Genomic DNA, 19,343 nt, shown 5'->3' on the forward strand with positions numbered 1-19,343 from the left:
CAAGCCTTACTGACATTGATAAGGTTGCATTACTTATCTTGTGTTTGAGTCCATTAGCATATCTCTATGTGTGTAATGCACGCTCTTTCCAGATCACTCACCTGACAGTAAAGTTGCTGTGATTTTAACAACATGTGAGTTTTTTTCTTGATGTGAGATGTGATATTTGCATATGGGATTATCATGTTCATATATGCGTGAGGTTGTGTGTTTACCCTGCAGTCAATGACACTGGGAAACATTTGCAATGGTAATCAGTGGTTGTGGGTAAAGTGACCTTGATGAACATGTGTGTGGCGTTTATGGTGTACATTACTAGATGTGAAAGCTGTTAGTGTGGATATTAGCCCACTTCACACAGTCGTTCCGGTAAATTACTGTAAAACAACCAGATGGACTTTTACGGTAAAAGCACAAATGTGTTTTTCACATACATTTCAGGGGTTTTTACTGGTAGGACACTATACTGGTAAACGCTGTGATGTCAGTAACTGGAAAACACATTAAATTCTGGACCAATTTCTTCAGTAAAATGAGAGTAAGCATTTTTGTTCAGAAGCCGGTTCAGAGCACAGAAAAAAAAAGTAAAAAATGTAATTGGGCGAACTATGTGGATATCTCACAAACTGTTTTAGAAAAATTCAATGAAACAATGCACATATAAAACCAGGATTAAGAAAAACAAGTTAGAATTGAGATGACCAGGGGTTATCAATCTTGGTCCTGGAGGTCCGGTGTCCTGCAGATTTTAGCTCCAACACCAATCAGACACACCTGGGCTAGCTAATAAAGCTCTTATAAGGCTTTATAGAAGCATCCTTGCAGGTGTGTTGATGCAAGTTGAACACCGGCCCTCCAGGACCAAGTTTGAGAACCCCTGATGTAGAACATAAATGATATGTTAACTCTAATAAAGTATTCTAAAGAAAAGGTTACAACCACGGGATAGTTTCAACTTTTTTTCAAAATAATTTTCAAGTCTAAATTACAAGATGTAATCTAAGAACTCTAAGAGAAAATCCAAATGGCAAGATACAAAGTCTGAACCACAAAGAAACTCTTACATGAACATATACAAAATATGTACAGTGTTATATGTAATCATTTTAATATATAATATTTTTTTTCTTCTGGAAAAAGTCTTACTTGCTTTATTACGGCTAGAGTAAAAATATTTTTACATTTTTTAGAAATCATTTTAAGGTCAATATTAGAAGCCCCCTTAAGCATATATATTTTTTTAATGATGACTTGCCTAATTACCCTAACTTGCCTAATTAACCTTGCTAAGCCTTTAAATGTCACTAAGCTGAGTACTAGTATCTTAAAAAATATCTAAAATATTATGTACTGTATATAATAATTCCGAAGGGCTAATAATTCTGTCAATCGTATATATATATAGTGCTCAGCATACATGATTGCACCCCTCACAAATCTCTATTTTAAATTGATTTTTTAATAGGAAGATACAATATCATGGTTGTGCATATACATTAGATTAGACGGTACTGAAGCCACATCTAGAGCTTATCTAACAAAATAACTTACAATAATGGTCCAAGAACTAATACAACCAAATTTATATGTTATAAAAAAAATATTAAATACAAGTTTTAAAAAAAGGAATAATCAAGAGAATTTGAAATTTAGTAGGTTGTAATTTTTTCAACATTTTGCTTGAATTTAATTGTATTATCTTTCAACTTCTAAATATGTTTGTTGACTAAAATATTATTTTAATAAATATATCTGTTTAATAGGTCTGTTTTGTTTAAATGCACTAAAATAAATTGTCTATATTCACAGAGAAATGGAGAAAAATATTCATTTTCAAAATGGGCTGTACTCAATTATGCTGAGCACTGTATATATGCATAAAACACCCTGTTCACACATTAACACAAAATGGTGATCTAATGGTAATTTACCAGGAAAAGCTATACAGTATGTGTGAAAGATGAAAGAGGTTAGTGTGTGTGTGTGTGTGTGTGTGTGTGTGTGTGTGTGTGTGTGTGTGTGTGTGTGTGTGTGTGTGTGTGTGTGTGTGTGTGTGTGTGTGTGTGCGTGCGTGCGTGCGTGCGTGCGTGCGTGCGTGCGTGCGTGCGTGCGTGCGTGCGTGCGTGCGTGCGTGCGTGTGTGTGTGTCTTACCCATGGTCTTCAGAGAGGAGTATTTGTTGAAGCCCAGGTTGTTGTGTGGCTGAGAAAGGGTCATTGCGGGACTCAAAGGAGGAAGCGTGACGTTATTCAGGTGATTGTGCTCTAGAGGAGGAGAGAAAGCGTGGAGAAAAGAGGACAAGGAGGAATGAAAGAGTGAAGAAAAGAGAGAAGGGGACACAAGAAGGAGGGGTGCGTTAGTAAATGGGAAGTCAGCACATTTTTTAAAGAGATGAGTGCATGTGATTATACAGTAAAGGAGAAACCCTGCCGTTCATTTAAGCAAGGGGAATGAAGGACATGCATGCAGACAGAGGAAGATCTTAAAGCTGGAGCTCAGGTGACAGCAAGGTCATGGATTTACACTGATCACATCAGCTGATTCATGTGTTTGGATTTTGAAGTCACTTTAAATGAATGTGTTTGCTGTGTTAATGTAGGCTGCTTTTACATAACACTACAGTCTTATTCAAATTACACTCAGTTATATTTTATGCATGTACACTGAAAAAAGAGACTTCTTAAGTTTATAATTAGTCTTTTTTCCACTTTTCACTAAAAACTCCTTCAAACAAGATCAATTGACATAAGTGGAGTTTTTAGACATTCTAACACAACGACTTACAAATTTGTTACAACAAATATTCACACAACAAATTGACAATAAAACATGCAATATACAAACACTCCATACAGAAGTATAGTGATAACAAATTAATACAATAATAAACAATTACAAAAAAACTACAAAAAGGAAACAAATAATAAAATAAATGCAATAATATTAATAAATGAATAAATAAAACAGGAATCTTTTGTTTTATTTAAATTAGTCTAATACTCTTCAATTTAACAATTTCTTGTTAACCATTTGTTTTGAAAATAATCCGTGAAAGGTTGCCAGATTTTATAAAATTTGTCTTCTTTCTGATTTTCTCCAGTTCCATATGTTTCATTCAACGCTCATTCCATTTGATTAATAATATTAGCCTTCGAGCTAGTAGACAGACAAAAGAAACTATATTTTGTTCTGTACTGTTTCTTGAAATCAGTGATGCAGAACTAAGATATGGGGATCTGGATCTATTGGCTTTTGACCTATTTTTGAGATTATTAGAAAAGTATTTTTTCCATCAAGATGATAATTTTGGGCAGCTCCAAAAAATATGAGCGAGTGATGCCGGTTCTAGACCACACCGATTACATGCAGGGTCCACTTCTGGAAATGTGTTACTAAGTTTTTTTTGGACCATCCATTCATTCATTTTCTTTTTCGACTTAGTCAATCAGGGGCTGATTTTTCGGCTTAATCAGGGGTGCCTTAGTGGAATGATCCGCCAACTTATCCAGCACATGTTTTACTCAGCGGATACCCTTTCAGCTACAACCCAACACTGGGAAACACCCACACACTTGTTTGGACCAATGTATATTTTAAATTGTATGAGGCCATGCCTTGCACAAACGGATGATCTTAGAGTCTGTTTAAGGCTCATCTCTCATCTGTGATTTTAACACCTAAATCTTCCTCCCAGGAGAATTTCAGGTATTCTAAAGTTGCTGGAATGGCATTCCATATATATATAACAGTTTGCAAGTACCAGTTAACAGGCATGCAGCAGCATTTTGCACCACTTGCAAATGGGCAATAGCTGACCTGCTACTCCCAACATGCTGTACAGTGCATTACAGTAATGTAACTGAGTGGTCATAAAAGCATGGATTACTGTCTCAAACTGTTGTTTTGGTATACATATTTTTACAATATCACACCATACAAGAAAAATTGACTTATGTTTCGTATGTCAGGCTTTACAGGGTAAAGGGGAAATTAAATAAAGTCTTAATATTTTATGCCATCTTGATTTTGGAATACAACTTGAGTTTAATTTTATTTTTATTATTCATTTTCTTTTTTTTAGCTTAGTCCCTTTATTAATCAAGGGTCGCCACAGCAGAATGAACTGCCAACTTATCCAGCTCATGTTTTTTCGCAGCGGATGCCCTTCCAGCTGCAACCCAACACTGGGAAACACCCATACACTCTTGCATTCACACACATACAGTATACTACAGCCAATTTAGCTTATTCAATTCACCTATAGCGCATGTCTTTGGACTGTGGTGGAAACTGGAGCAACTTTTTTTTTATTGTGAGGCGATCGTGCTACCCACTGCGCCACTTGAGTTGAGTTTTTAACTGAAAAATCTAAACAAAAAGCTTGTTTAATGTACATGCATCAACCTGTAATGTTTTTTTAAGTATAAATAAAATTCTTGGCAGGTATTGAAACAATTCACAAGTAATGTAGCTCTGAAAAAATTCACTTGGACAAGAAAATTGAGACCAAGTGATGAAGAATAAAGTCACTCACTTAATTTTTTTTTCAAATCGAAATACAAATATCCTGACTATACAGTTCATTCTCATATTTAAAAAAAAATAAGCCACTGCAAAATAATAAATAATGTAGATTAATTATAAATAGGTGACATTTTTTCTCTCTCTTCTAGAACTAGAAGTAGTCTCAGAAGATTTTTAGCTAAAAGTGTGGTCTTTAGTGATTCATGAAATCCAAGTCAATGGCTGCTGGCACTTTGAGATTAAAAATAAATAAATAAGGAAAACATACATGCAAAACAAAATTGTGCCTTTCGCCCACAGCTTTTGATGACACACGGTTGACAAAATGGTTAATCTAAGCAAGAAACTGAATATTAGTTACATATACAACATTAGTTTTAGCCTCAACCCTTAATCTTTCCTAAAGTTTTACTGAGACAAAGCAATTTTTACATCTTCGGTTTCAAATGGTGAGTAAAATGACGGCTAATTAATAAGCTTATCTAAAACTATTAAAGATATGAGAATACTAGAGTCTCTGATAACAGGTTACCAGAGTATTAATTTGTCTTATTACAGTATTTGTTCATGTTAAGTCACAGTGCATTATCTAATGTTAGCTAGCATGGATTTGGATTTTAATAAAGCATTAGTGAATGTTGAACTACAGTATGATTAATAAATGCTGCTCAAGTATTAGTTTATGACAGCAAACACATTAACTAATCAAACCTTACTGTAAAGTATGACAGAATCTGAAAGATAATATGGTCATTGCAACTTAATAGAAACCAGAGATATACAGAGCACGTTGTTTCTGTCTTGTGGTTATGTTTGCGCATGTGTGCAATTAGCATCCATTTCCAATACGCATACATGCCATGCGGTATATGCAAGTTAGTGCTGTCTACATGCCGTGCAGAGGTCACTAAAGGTTATTTAGGACACACATACTGTGTCCTCCCCTTTGGGCTGGCCTGTGTGGTCACTGACCCCATTCTGTCACATCACTGTGCTCTTGTGTCTGTATATATGCACTTAACGTATGCATGTTAGGGTTAATGCGTGTATGTAACTGTGGCAGGAGGGATCGTTACAGCACATAGACACAAAAACCTTCACATGCAGGCAATTAAATCTGCAAATGGACACAGGTCACAGATAATGTCCTATTCATACGCATATGAGGCACACATTGTGTTTATCGATGCTGTCTCACACATTTTTTAAAGGGTTAATAGTGCACGCGCAAACACACGCGGTGTCATGAAAAGGCCGCTTCCATTTCGCTGAACTCATCAAGTCCTCTATTCCAGATCTGCTTTTAATGTTCTGTCAGACATCATTTTTTATGCATTTTCATATTTGTTTGTTTACTTTCCACAGCTTATCATTTTAAAAATAATAATTAAAGGGATAGTTCACCCAAAACTGTACATTCATTTATTCACAAAGCTGTCTGATTTTTTTTTAAATATCTCCTCTGTTGAACACAAATGAAGATATTTTGAAGAATGTTGACCTGTAACCTTGGACTTCCGTATTTGTTTTTTTCTACTATGGATGTTAATGTTTACAGGCTTTCAGCATTCTACAAATTATCTTTGTGGTGAACAGAACAACAATCTGAAACTGGTAGGGAACACAAAGTTTGAGTAAATAGTGACAGAATTTTGAGTTTTGGGTGAACTATCTCTTTAAAAACATCAAAATTAGGGATCAAACAAGGCATTTATAAGATGAATCACAACATTATAGACTTTTTTGGTGTGTGGGGGTGGGTAAAGAATGTATTTCAATATTATGAAGCATTGATAATTAATTAGAAAATAGTTTTGCAAAACTTTTGACGCAGTATTAGAATTTGGACATATATAAAGTGATTGATTGACTGACTGACTGACTGACTGATTGATTGATTGATTGATTGATTGATTGATTGATTGATTGATTGATTGAATTTTTTAAAAAACATTTTTTTAACCATTTGGGTTAAAAAGAAATTCTACAATTTAAAGTTTTTACATTTTGTTTTTATTTAAAATTTTTACAGCATGTCCGCTGTAGTGGACCACAGGGCCATTTTAGTTCGAAACGACCGCCACTCAGACACCATAACTGTACAAGATACGGCTGTAAAGGGATATTAATCCAATATTATTGTAACAAAAACAAAACAAAAGCCATTTTTTCCTTTTGTATCGAAATTCCTGAAACAGTTTAGTCTGAAAGAGATCCGAACTAAAAACAAAAAATGAAGTGGTATTAATCCAAAACAAATTTAACATAAAAGCTATTTAAAACTAATTTTCATTCTCTAATTTTCTCCAATTCTCTAATTGTCTGATTGTTAGACTCTAAGTCAGGGTCTCCCTCAACTATTTTATAAAGAATCCTCTCTGCTTCAGTTCTGCCTTCTACAACATGCTGTCATTAATTACATTAATGTTCCTGGTGTCCACTATAGTGGACATTTAAAAAAGGATGATATTTTGAAACACAAACAAGTTAACAGCTTTTAAAGCTAAATGTATTGTTTCTGACAGTTTAATAAACAAATGTATATGCAATAATAATAGTAAAAACACATTTTAAAAGCAAACTTTTTCATGCCTCTCTTCTTCCCAAAAAATGTGCTTTTTTTGTATGTCGGCCATTTTGGATGCAGTGTAAGTGGTTCCTAGCATGCCAGCCAATCAAATGACATATCACTAGAAAGCCCAAGATGTCCTCTGAACAGTACAACAGGACTTGACAGAGTAGCTCAAAAAGTTCAAAGAAAACTCTTGAAAACACAACGTCCACTACAGAGGACACAAGTCAATGGGCGGGGTCTCAGGAGAATAGGATCACATACTAAAAGCCGTCTCTTTATGTCTTCACTGATTAGCATTCAGCACAAGACCTAAAGTATATGGATTGTAACCACTACTACTAAACAACTGCATATAATTTAATAATATATACACCATGTTTTATGCAAATGACACAGCTGATTTAGATCTATAGTCCAGTATAAAGTCCAGTCAAACTTTATACAATCTTGTTCACAACATGAGATCTCTGTCTGTTCCTTCACTTTACTTTTCTTTCTTTCCATTTCTATCCATTCTTTCAATGTTTGACTTCAGAATCTCTGCTTATTGTTAAACTGAACTTGTGTTAGCCATTTCCATTTTTATCTGTAAATATCAGTCCTGTATCTTTTCATACTGTATATTTTACATATATTTAAATAGATAAATTCCAACTTGAAATGAATCATGTCATTGACTGGATGCAGTCGCATTTTCTTTTTGTTTTTTTTTTCTTTTTTTTTATCTTCAGAATAAAGACAAATAATAAAAGAGATCTCTAACGCCCCACTTCGATCTGGTGTTTCTCTCCCGAGGCTCGTTCCAGAATAGAAGTGTCAGACCTCCAACAATTAAATGTGTGACAACTGCATCTTTTCTCAGCTTTTCTCAGAGTTTTATCAATTCTTTTTAGTTTCTCTGTTTGTTATGCAGTGAAGGAGAATGGGTCTGGGAAAACACGCAATTAAGTCGAGAGATTCTTTAATTAACAGCCCAGATTTGATTCCCTTTAATTCAATGGCTTAATAAAGAATTTCAGTTTGTAATTGAGACCGGTCAGATGCTGCTCAGTTTTGCATGCAAATCAAGTTTTACATATTGATATTTCCTATATAATAGTTGTCTCTACCGTTTCAATGTAAATATAATAAGTACACTTTAAAAATTTGTTCTGTCTTGATTTTTTTTAATGTCAAATGCCATTTCAACTTACATTAATTAAACTTAAAACATCAAGTAAAAAAATTGTATAACTTAAAAAATAGACTGGAAACCTTATTAACTTATTGAAATACGTTCAAGTAACATTAATGTTTAAATTTGCAAGTGATTTCAACTTAACTTAAAACGTCAAGTTAAAAAATAAGGTAACACTTTAGTATAATGATCCATAAATGTATTACACTACATTAAGTATGAATAATATTTTACCATTAAGTATGACTAATCTTTTACCATTATTTTAAAGTGTTGCCAAAAATTATAACTTAAAAAAATAAAATTGAAAGCTTATTAACTTATTAAAATAAGTTCAGGTAACATACATGTTTTATGTTGAACTTTACAAGTAATTTCAGCAAACATCAATTAAACTTCAAACATCAAGTTAAAGTTTGCATAACTTAAAAAACAAGTTGAAAGTTAAAATGAGTTCAAGTAACGTAAAAACCAATGTTGTCATGACTTTTCACCATAGAATTTTTACAGTATACTCCGTAAAAATGATTACTTAAACAAATTACTTTGACTTGTTACAAATGAATGATTCACAGTAAGTTTGACAAACCTAATTTAGAACAGTTTTTATTAATAAATTAATTTAGTTATTTATGGCAGGTATAAGTATTGTTTGCTATTAATAGTGAGCAATACTTGTAAAAAAGTATAATTATTATATTAACATGGGAAGGAAATTATTTGTACCGTATTAAAAGTATTTTAATTATTGTATTAAATGATTTGTACTGTACTGTATGTACTGTTCTAATCTTGTTTTCTTAAATAAATTACTAAAACTTGTCACATCTAAAATAACTTAATGAATCTATTACTGAAAACTGTCCTAAATTAAGTTTGTCAACCTTAATGTATTTAACTGTGACAAGTTTTCATATTTTATCAAGTTCTTTATTTATTTATTTGTTATTTTGTTTATTTATTTTTCATGTGAAAAGTTCTGCTTATTCAGTATTCAGTAACTGTGTAGATGCAAGCCAGTGTAATATTATTGAATAGAGAAAGTTTAAAGGTCACCTATTTTACCCCTTTTTCAAGATTTCAGATAAGTATTTTGTGTCTCCAGAATGTGTCTGTAAAGTTTCAACTCACAACACCCATCAGATTATTTAATATAGCTTTCAGAAGATTGGAATTTCCTGCTCTGAACACAATGCAGCTGTTTTTTGCCTATGCCTATTAATGCTAGTTTTTTTCCCACCAACCGTTTCCACGTGCCTGTCAGAGTGTGCTTTAATCTCCGCCTCAGCTGCGTCAGATAAACAGCACAGTGACAGACATGAAGGAAGCAGGTAACGTCTCACGTAACGTTTGTGAGAAATACTACAGTAAGAACTTTACCAATGATTATTTGATGTATTTGTTATGGAGTGGCAATGATGTAACACAATGTCATTACAAAGTTCACACACGCACACATAGACACACACACACACACACACACACACACACACACACACACACACACACACACACACACACACACACACAGCGCACGCATTTAACTTTAATACCAGTTGCTTTGCACACATCCTGTTTTGTTGATATGATTATACATGTTACTATGGAGACATGTAATTAATACGCAGCTGTCAATCAAAACAGTGGGCAGGCAAACCACAGTTCTATGTCACATTGCGGTGGGCTTCAAAATTGGAGGGATTTGGATCCTATTTTAACGTCAGCAAATAAAAAAAAGAGAGGCTTATCTTTATTTCTCTTAAATATGAATGTGGACACACTACCTACATACAGTCCTGTCCAAACAGCTTACAAAAGATGATTGTACACAAATATAAGAAATCCTGCATTGCTCAAAAACCCATTGTTGAACTTTGACCTGAACACAGTTCATCTTTTACCTCCTAATCCATGTATATTTTTATTCAGGGCATTTGTTTAGAGGGCTATATGAATACAGCTCAGAGATCAGCTGCAAGGGTGAATTTTCTGCCTGAAGAGAGGATTCCTCTGCCAGCGCACAATGCCTGGAAGTCCGCGCTGTTCCAAGCTCTTGCACTGGTGGATTGACATTAGGAGCACGAGGCTCTGAGCGATGCTTCTGTGGTCAGGCTGCAGTTGTAATCTAATAATCTAATAATCTAAACTCTATTACACGCAGACGTGGAGATCAGACTCTGATGGAAACAGACATCACAGTGTCTCACACTGTATCTGCCCCTCACCCCAACCTCTCTATTGCATTCTCTTTCTTTTATAGTATAAATCTCTGGTGTCCCTATAGTATGTCATAATATGTTACCTCACAATTGATCAAATCTGCACCTATTTGGGTGTGAGCAGAAATATGCTGTTTTTGTGTGTCCCTTTAAATGTAAATGAGCTGCTGCTGCTTTCTAAAAGAGGGTGGATCGTTTACACTGTGTTTTTAGGTTGTTGCTAAAACACTGTAAAAAATTATAGGTTAAAAAGTCATGACTACTAATGTTTTTGTTATTATAGCTTATTCAGGTTTCAACTTTTTTAAGTTAACCTTTTTTTAAGTTATGCACAGTTTAACTTAATATTTAAGTCAGTTTAATTGGTATTCATTGAGATGACTATATAGAAAAGCTAATTTGATTTACAAATTAACAAAAAAAAAATTAAGACAGCAAGATTTTGCTTACATTATTTTTTTTACAGTGAAGGAGTACAGCTCTGGCCGGATGTTACTAAGAATTATGGTAACACTTTAGTTTAGGTCACAATCCACTGTATTAACAAACCATTAACTAACATTACTGGCTTAATAAAGTACTAATTGGCTGTTTATTAATGATTAGTAAGGTTAAGGTAGATGTTGGGGTTAGGTTTTGGGTAGGATTAGGGACATAGAATAAGATCATACCTTATTGAACATTTATTAGGCAGGTAATAATCCAGTAGTTAATATAAATTGTGACCTAATCTAAAGTGTTACCAGTTTATTTTTTGTGGTTTAGACAGCTTAAAAAAATAGGAAAAGGCTTACCAAAGCAAGGTTAATAGTTTGCCCTTTATCAAATTTTCTACACTGAAAAAATTCTTGCTGGCTTAAATTGTTTAATTGAGTCAAATGAACTTCTATTAATTTCAGCTTACATAAATCAAACTGACAAAAAATAATATGCTCAACTTTGTATAACTCCACAAATTTAGTTAAAACCTGATTATCTTATTAAAATAAGTTAAAGCAACATAAAAATATTTGTTGTCTTGAATTTTTGTCATCATATTTTTTAGAGTGTATAAAATTGATGTACCGGGACTCATGCAGTGCTTACAGAAATGTATTGTTTTCACAATATGTGGCCTTTAAAAAATATTGGTTGCCCTAACTCTCTTTGTACTCCATTATTTTTTCCATTGCTCATTCTTCATTGTAGATGACGGAGTGATGGGTGGGTGACCCACGCTCCTCTCGACTTGGCATTACGTAACTTAATGAACTGCTAAATGGCTATCGAGCTGTAGCTCTCCGTCGCGGCCCCTCTTCCTCATGGGAGTCTGACGTCTATGTCATAATTAATAATAACTGCATGACGATAACTGCAGTGAGTAACCTGGTGAGGTGCGGACACTGACCAAAGGACGGACAGACGAGAAAAATGTTGTAGAAAACCAATTTGGTTAATAATCTTCAGGGATTTAGAAACATTTTGAGAGCTGCCGTATTGATCAATTTCAGTCTCAGCTGATTTCTGTCTGTTTACAAATTGTTTGTTAGTCACAACGTGTTTTGTCATCGCTGGCTTAGAAAGTACACGAAGGATCCAATTATTCTTAGATAAGGAATGAATTGGCTAAGAAGTCCAATGGATTTGCATTAGACTGGATATAATGGACTGGATATATGTCATAGAATTGTCACTGTCGGAGCCATAGAGAAGCTTGGCTGAGGCTAAAACCTGTTTTATTTATATTTATTACAAGCCTCTCTGGAATACTTGATTCTGATTGGTCAATCATGGCATTACAGTTAATGTTATCCCAGGATAACAACTGCTAAAACTAAAAACACTTATCTCTGTACTACAAATCATCTTGACGTGAATATATTCATTTATTTATTCATTCATTCATTCATTCATTCATTTTCTTTTCGGCTTAGTCCCTTTATTAATCAGGGATCACCACAGCGGAATGAACCCCCAACCTACCCAGCATATGTTTTACGCAGTGGATGCCTGTCCAGCCACATCCCAACACTGAGAAACCCCCACACTCTCTTGCATTCACACACAAACACTATGGCCAATTTAGTTTACCCAATTTACCTATACCTCATGGCTTTGAATTGTAGGGGAAACCAGAGCACCCAGAGGAAACACGGGGAGAACATGCAAACTCCACACAGAAACAAACACAGAAATGCCAACTGACCCAGCCAAGGCTGGAACCAGCGCCCTTCTGGTTGTGAGGCCACATTACTACACTGCTGTGCCAACCCATTCTGGCTATTCTTGATGGTCTGCTGCCACATTGCGATTGAGTATGACGTAACAATATGTACTGCATTCAGCCGGTTTTCTTTCTGCAAATTTTACATTTAATTAGGTAAGTTATTACAGCTCAGATCAGTGTTTTGTTTACTTTTGGGGCAAGTAGCTGCTTTATAAGCAGAATAAGATACATCTAGTTGATTGTTTTAATTAAATAAAGCTCTTTAATCTTAATAGATGATAAGCCTGTCAGGATTTATTCTCCAAGAAAAATTGCTTAGATGTACATTATTCCATACTTGACAATTACCCAGTATTGCTTTTATTATTATTATTATTATTATTATTATTATTATTATTATTATTATTATTATTATTATTATTATTAGTCTGCTAACTGATATTTAATATCAACCTAAGCTAAACATAATTTTAAAAATACTTAAATATTATAAAATATTTTATATATTATGAAATATAATCATAACACATATTAATCAATGTCATAAATGTGTTTATTATATTATATATCATTATTATTTTTAGCTTATTTTATTTTTGATGTTTTGTTTTTTAAATCTTAATATAAAACATTCCAATATAAATTATTCATTAATAAAGACTATGTTCATTATGATTAGTCACTATGATGATTGTTGTTTTAATTTTTATTTGATTAACTGATATACAAAACTTATTATTAAATTATTAAGTATAAATAAGTATTTGAATATAATTAAATTGTTTATAAAATTGTGAAATTGTTAATACACATTATGAAAAAGAGCATGGCTTAATTCCATTTTTCAGACTTATTTAAGTGATTTCATCTCTACCCGGCAATAATTTTAAATTTTTTAAAGATGTCAAATAGATGTCTAATAGACATCTGGCTAATGGCTAATGGCTAAAACAAGGCTAAATTTGGGCTGTCAGTAAAAATCTAATAAACATCTAAGACTAAGACATCAAATAAACAGAAATGATCGACTACACAAATAAAGTCTGTCTAATCTGTTTATTTGATGACTAGTCTAGTTTCGGGCTATTTTTAGATGTCTATTAGATTTTCACTGACAGCCCAAGTGTAGCCTCGTTTTAGCCGAACTGTCTATGTTTCAATGACTATTAAACATCTATTAAACACAGGGTAGAGACTCTTCACTGCTTCTCTGTTTAGTCAGACTACTCAAATTCCAGTCATAATTTGAAATCACTTAAAAGAGCTGAAACCTGTAGCACTTTCTGAATGTAAAGGTCAGGAATCAATGACCAATCACACTTAAGAGACAGAGGGAAGTATGCTGAACTTTGCAAACTAAATCATCTCTCTTTGCAGCATATAAAAGGAGTTTTCCTGCTGTTTTGACCATTCCACAGGAGCCTCGGCTTTACTTTTTCAGACAGACTTCACAAAACTTTTTGTAGAGTGGCTTCTGAAGTGAACAATGAGTACGGCACAGAAAGCATTTGATATCCATGCGTGGATCCGCTCGACTGGAGTTGGAGATTTGTGTTCTCTGAGGGAAGGCAGTCCCTCAGGGGAAAATGCAATCAAACACACACACGGCTCGCCACAGAAAACGCACCACGTCTCATTAATAATACATCATCCCGCTCAGGAAGAAAGCGCAATCAACATGCATATTCATTTAGCTTTTTAAATATTACTGTCCAGCCCTTTAAGGCTTTGAAGAGCATTTTACAGCAAGGATGAGAGAGAGAGAAAGAAAGCAAAGAGAGAGAGATAGAGAGATAGAGAGAGAGAGAGAGAGAGAGAGAGAGAGAGAGAGAGAGAGAGAGAGAGAGAGAGAGAGAGAGAGAGAGAGAGAGAGAGAGAGAGAGAGAGAGAGAGAGAAAGAAAGAAAGAAAGAAAGAAAGAAAGAAAGAAAGAAAGGGTAAAATAACCTAATATGCAAAAGTAATGTTGACTGCCACAAGGGAGTGTGAGACGAAGACAAGGCCGCATTGCCTTGGTTTATCACTTCAAAAGTGGAATTGAGTTTGTGTGAGTGTGTGTGTAAAAACTGCTCCTTTGTCACACCTCTCCAAGTACACATTTAAAAGTGACTTGAATTGCCTCTGATATAATTTGATGAATAATCAGTAGTGACAGTGATGGGTTGTGTGCCTGTGCTGGCTCTCTAATACACACAAACTTTTTTAGTCAAACAACTCCATTTGGCCCCAGATCTGAGCCAAAGCACACACCCTGACACAGTTTACTGCTGCCAACATGCATTTAGCTACTTTAATGCATGCACACACACACACATACAGAGGCTTGCATAGAGGCCAAATTTTAGTGGCCCAGAATAGACACAATGTGATCACAAGTTCATGACAATTCATTGGCTTTTGAACAAGAATTAGATTTAAAATAAGTAAAAGTAAAAAAAAAAAACACTCAATACTTGATTTCTATCGAGTTTTAGAACTTAGTGAGCACCTTTGGTAAAAAAAAAAAAAACACATGGTTAGATATGTGCAAATGGACTTTAGGATATGCCATTGTTTATAAAAAACTGAAAGAAATTGTCTGTTGCTCTTGTCTTCAAGGTACCCAAGATATTTCTCTAGCAAATCAGCATAATTTTAAACAAAATAAGCTAACAGTGATCTGGTCTAAATGCTGTGCTTTTACTACAACATTTTGGAAACCCTTGAGACCACCTCAACAATACAATGGAAATCATTCAGAGCTTGCAAACAACTCCATTATGTGGCTACCTTGGTGAAAACCACCTGAGCCACTATAGAAACTACCAGCTGCTAGCTCTCTGCAACTCTCACATGGTAGCTCACTGAAGCTAAGCAGGGCTGTGCCTGATCAGTACCTGTATGGGAGACCACATGGGAAAGCCAGTTTGCTGCCGTTTGTGAGACCAACAGGGGGTGCTGAACCTGTGGTCTGTGTGGGTCCTAATGCCCCAGTATATTGATGGGGACTCTATACTGAGGTCCTGACTCTATGTGGGCATTAAAAAAGAGGAAAAAGAGTAGGGGTTTAATCCCAGCATATAGGTCAAATTTGGCCACTGGCCTCCTAACCATTCCCATGTCATAACTGGCTTCATCACTCTGTCTCCTAACTACCAATCCACTGGTGTGTGGTGTGCGGTCTGGTGCAGAAAAACTTTCAGAAAGAAAACTGGATAAATGCAGTACATATTACGGATTAGTCAGTCAAGAACAGCTTTGTGACAAGACTTTGTAATAAGTATATCTGTATGTATATTCATATATATTTCATATGTATATGAAGTCCAGAAACAAAAACAAACTGCATACTGTAGCAACACCCTGGCAACCATCCAGATCACCCTAGAAGCCAAATGGCAACACACTGGAAACCACCTAGAAGGCTGTAGCCAGTTTAAGATGGACAAGAGCCACTCACATTTCCTTCTGAAAGAATGAAAGCCTAGTTCTTTGTTTAATTTCCTCAGTGTTATCTTGTGTAGCCAATCATGAATGGTTTCTTTGTTAGAGCAGGAAAGGCTTATTAAGGAAAGCGAGCTCAAACAATATGGAACAGAATCAAGCAGGACAGATCAATTGGGATATGGCAGTACGCAGATGTTTGCATTAATTAGCATATTTTTTGCTGCTATTTTCCATATTCTTGAGCATTAGAGTTTCAGTGAAAGATGTAATGTACATCTGGGGGGTTAGAACACAGACTGAAGCGTGTAACTGACAGCTAGTAAAAGTGTGTGTGTGCATGCGTGCATGTGAGTGTATTAGCATGTGGTCCCTTAATGCAAGCTGCGCAAAGATCTGGAAAGATGGATGGAAATTCGAAATTTAGTGGTCGATATGAAAATCTAAAATCAAACAAAAAGTGCTCATAGGTACAGTAGCTTAAATAATGTGTCGGTGGTCCTTGGGTGACGGATTGTCAGAATAAACAGCAAAAATTAGTCCGAGGCACTCGAAAGTGTGGAAATACTGTTAAAAAACCTTTATTGACGTGGCTATTCCTTAAAACTGTTCCAACGCATTTCAACAAACACTTGCCTTCATCAGGGTAACATTGATCAGGTGCATCTGGAGTTTCTTTTGAATATCGTTATACTGTTAGTGGTCGGTATCATTCAAAGTCAAATTTTTAAAAGTTTTTTTAGGTCTCTGCTTGCTCACCAACATTTATTTGATCAAAATATTAAAACTTTAAAAACAAAACACTGAAATATTAGTACAAAGTTCAAAGTTCAAAGTTCACTTCAGCCTAAATGGATCAACAGTTTTGTTCTGGTGACATCATACTTAAATTTTTCATCAAATCATAACCAATCAAATGCTCTCTAGTATCTGACATGCCCCCTTTAAGACACTTTTCATTTGCTTTTCATTTCATGCGCTTGAGCTCAACCTCTCTCACTGACAGACCGGTAAATAAACAAAACACTTTTGTTTTTTTTAAGGGGGGAGCTACACTATGTCCCACCCTCTCTTCGTTTTCCGGTTGAGATTGTAACGTTAAACATCAAATAAAAATGCATATTTCAAAGCACTTCACAAGACTTTTAATATATAATTTATTCAAGAATTTGTAACTGCTATTCATTTGCTGCTTAATACACATTTGTTATTATTATCAATGTTGAAAAAAGTTTAATATGGTACTTTTTTATTAGTCAAACTAACTTATTTTTGTAACACTTTAGAATAATGGTTATTAGTTTTTGTTAGTTAATGTATTTACTAACATTATGTATGAATTATAAAGCATTTATTATTCATATTTTAACCTTAACTAACGTATTATTAAAATCCAAATCTGTGCTTGTTAACATAAGTTAATGCACCATGAGTTTATATCAACTTTTACGTTAAATAACATTAGCTAACATTAACAAAGATGAATAAATGCAGTAATAAATGTGTGTTCATGTTAGTAAATATAGCATTAACGGTCCCACTTTATATTAAGTGTCCTTAACTACTATGTACTTGCATCAAAAAAATAAATACAATGTACTTAATGTGTTTATAATGTATTTGAGAACACGTGGTGCTTTTGAGTTGGGATAGAGGTTGGGTTATGAACAAGTTTGGTGGTATGGGTAGGTTTAATGCACTGTAAAAAACAACCTATAGAATCTACTCAATAAAACTGAGGTAAGAATTTGCACTTACTTTGTTTGGTTAGATTATAAACTATATATTTATATAAAGAATACCTCAATTTAACAGCTCTGACAAACTGCAAAAAATTAGGTACGGTCTACCTAATATTTTACATTAGATTACATAAATTATTACTTATAATAATTGAGTAACATTAACTCTATGTTAGTAAGCATCAGTCCATCTACTAATTTACTATTATTAATTATTACCCAATAAGAATAATCAAAAATAATTTTTTCATTAAAGGTTGAATTTACTTAAAAATTGTCAGAAGCAGGAGATTGCATCAATTGCTTTTTTATTGACAAAACATTTTTTAAAAACCTTTAAAAAATGTAATTAAAAAATGCAAGTACAAAAAAGGTACGTTTTTAAATGCCAACATTTCACCAACTTTTTTTTTAAACCAAAACAAAAAATGCTCTTAGATTCAATTTTTAGGAAAATATAACTTCATATAACTTGCATTGCATGCAACTTCTTAAACATTTTGAAAAACATTTGAAAAAACACTAATTAGGTACAAGTGCATTAAATTTCCCCCAACACAACTTCATAAAACATTTTACAAAATTGTAATTGGAACACAATACTATTTACATATAGAACAGTGTCTTTACTGGATGAAGCCAGCTCATTCCATTAGCTTACACCTGAGGCTTTGGATCTTTTTTAGCAGCTTCATTCCATCAAATTCCAAAAACAGTTTCTGGAACACTTCAAAAGTGTACTTGAGGTTTTTGGGATATTGAAGGTTGAGTGCATAGATAAGTCCCATCAATAATGTGCATGCTGTGGTTATGTTCCCACAACCGTTCAGCACTCTGCTGCCCTCTATGATGACACACACATCCACTGGGTCCACCTCAGCTGTGGGGTTTTTAATCACTACCAATTTCATTATGTGATTTGTGTGGCCTTCAAGTTCATCCTCCTGTTAAAAAGAAAAAAAAAGCATTTTTCAGCACTGAACTGAACTAAATCATCGAGAGCATGTTTTAAACAAAGCAAAAGGCCGTCGCTTGGAGCATTCGCTGTTAAATCATTAGCAATGATTGTATTATCCACATACAATGCGTTGAGAGGGGTTAGGACCGCCTACCTCAATAACATATGGACACAGAAATAAATAAATGTAGAAATAAATGTAAAAATAAATAAATATAGAAATACAAATAAATGTAGAAATAAACGTAGCATAACACAAATGGTACCAAAATAGCTAAATTAAAAATGACACTTTAACACAAAATTATTAATTTATGTATTTCTACATTTATTTATTTCAGCATTGAATTAATTTATTTATAAATACATTTATCTATTTATACATTTATTTATTTATGTATTTCTACATGCATTTATTTATTAATTTATGTATTTTTACATTTATTTATTTCTGCATTTATTCATTTATTTATTTATACTTAGGTAATTTCTGGTCCTCCATATCCGTCCTCATGAACCTT

General features: G+C 34.0%; 1 protein-coding gene across 3 annotated transcripts in view; it reads right to left on the reverse strand.

Annotated features, from left to right (window-relative positions):
* Positions 1–19,343, reverse strand: part of LOC100535636 (protein shisa-9) — a 121,613-nt gene that overhangs the window by 12,578 nt on the left and 89,692 nt on the right. The window contains exon 4 of one of the 3 annotated variants that reach the window (XM_009299406.5): positions 2,153–2,263. The exons of 1 other annotated variant lie outside the window; for it this stretch is intronic. In XM_009299406.5, the coding sequence (XP_009297681.1) occupies positions 2,153–2,263 (111 nt within the window). Of the gene's footprint in view, positions 1–2,152; positions 2,264–18,157; positions 18,809–19,343 lie in introns of those variants that run through there. One more of the 3 variants, XM_073944425.1, reaches the window with a different exon arrangement.

Source organism: Danio rerio, chromosome 3 (assembly GCF_049306965.1).
Source record: "Danio rerio strain Tuebingen ecotype United States chromosome 3, GRCz12tu, whole genome shotgun sequence".
NCBI lineage: Eukaryota > Metazoa > Chordata > Actinopteri > Cypriniformes > Danionidae > Danio > Danio rerio.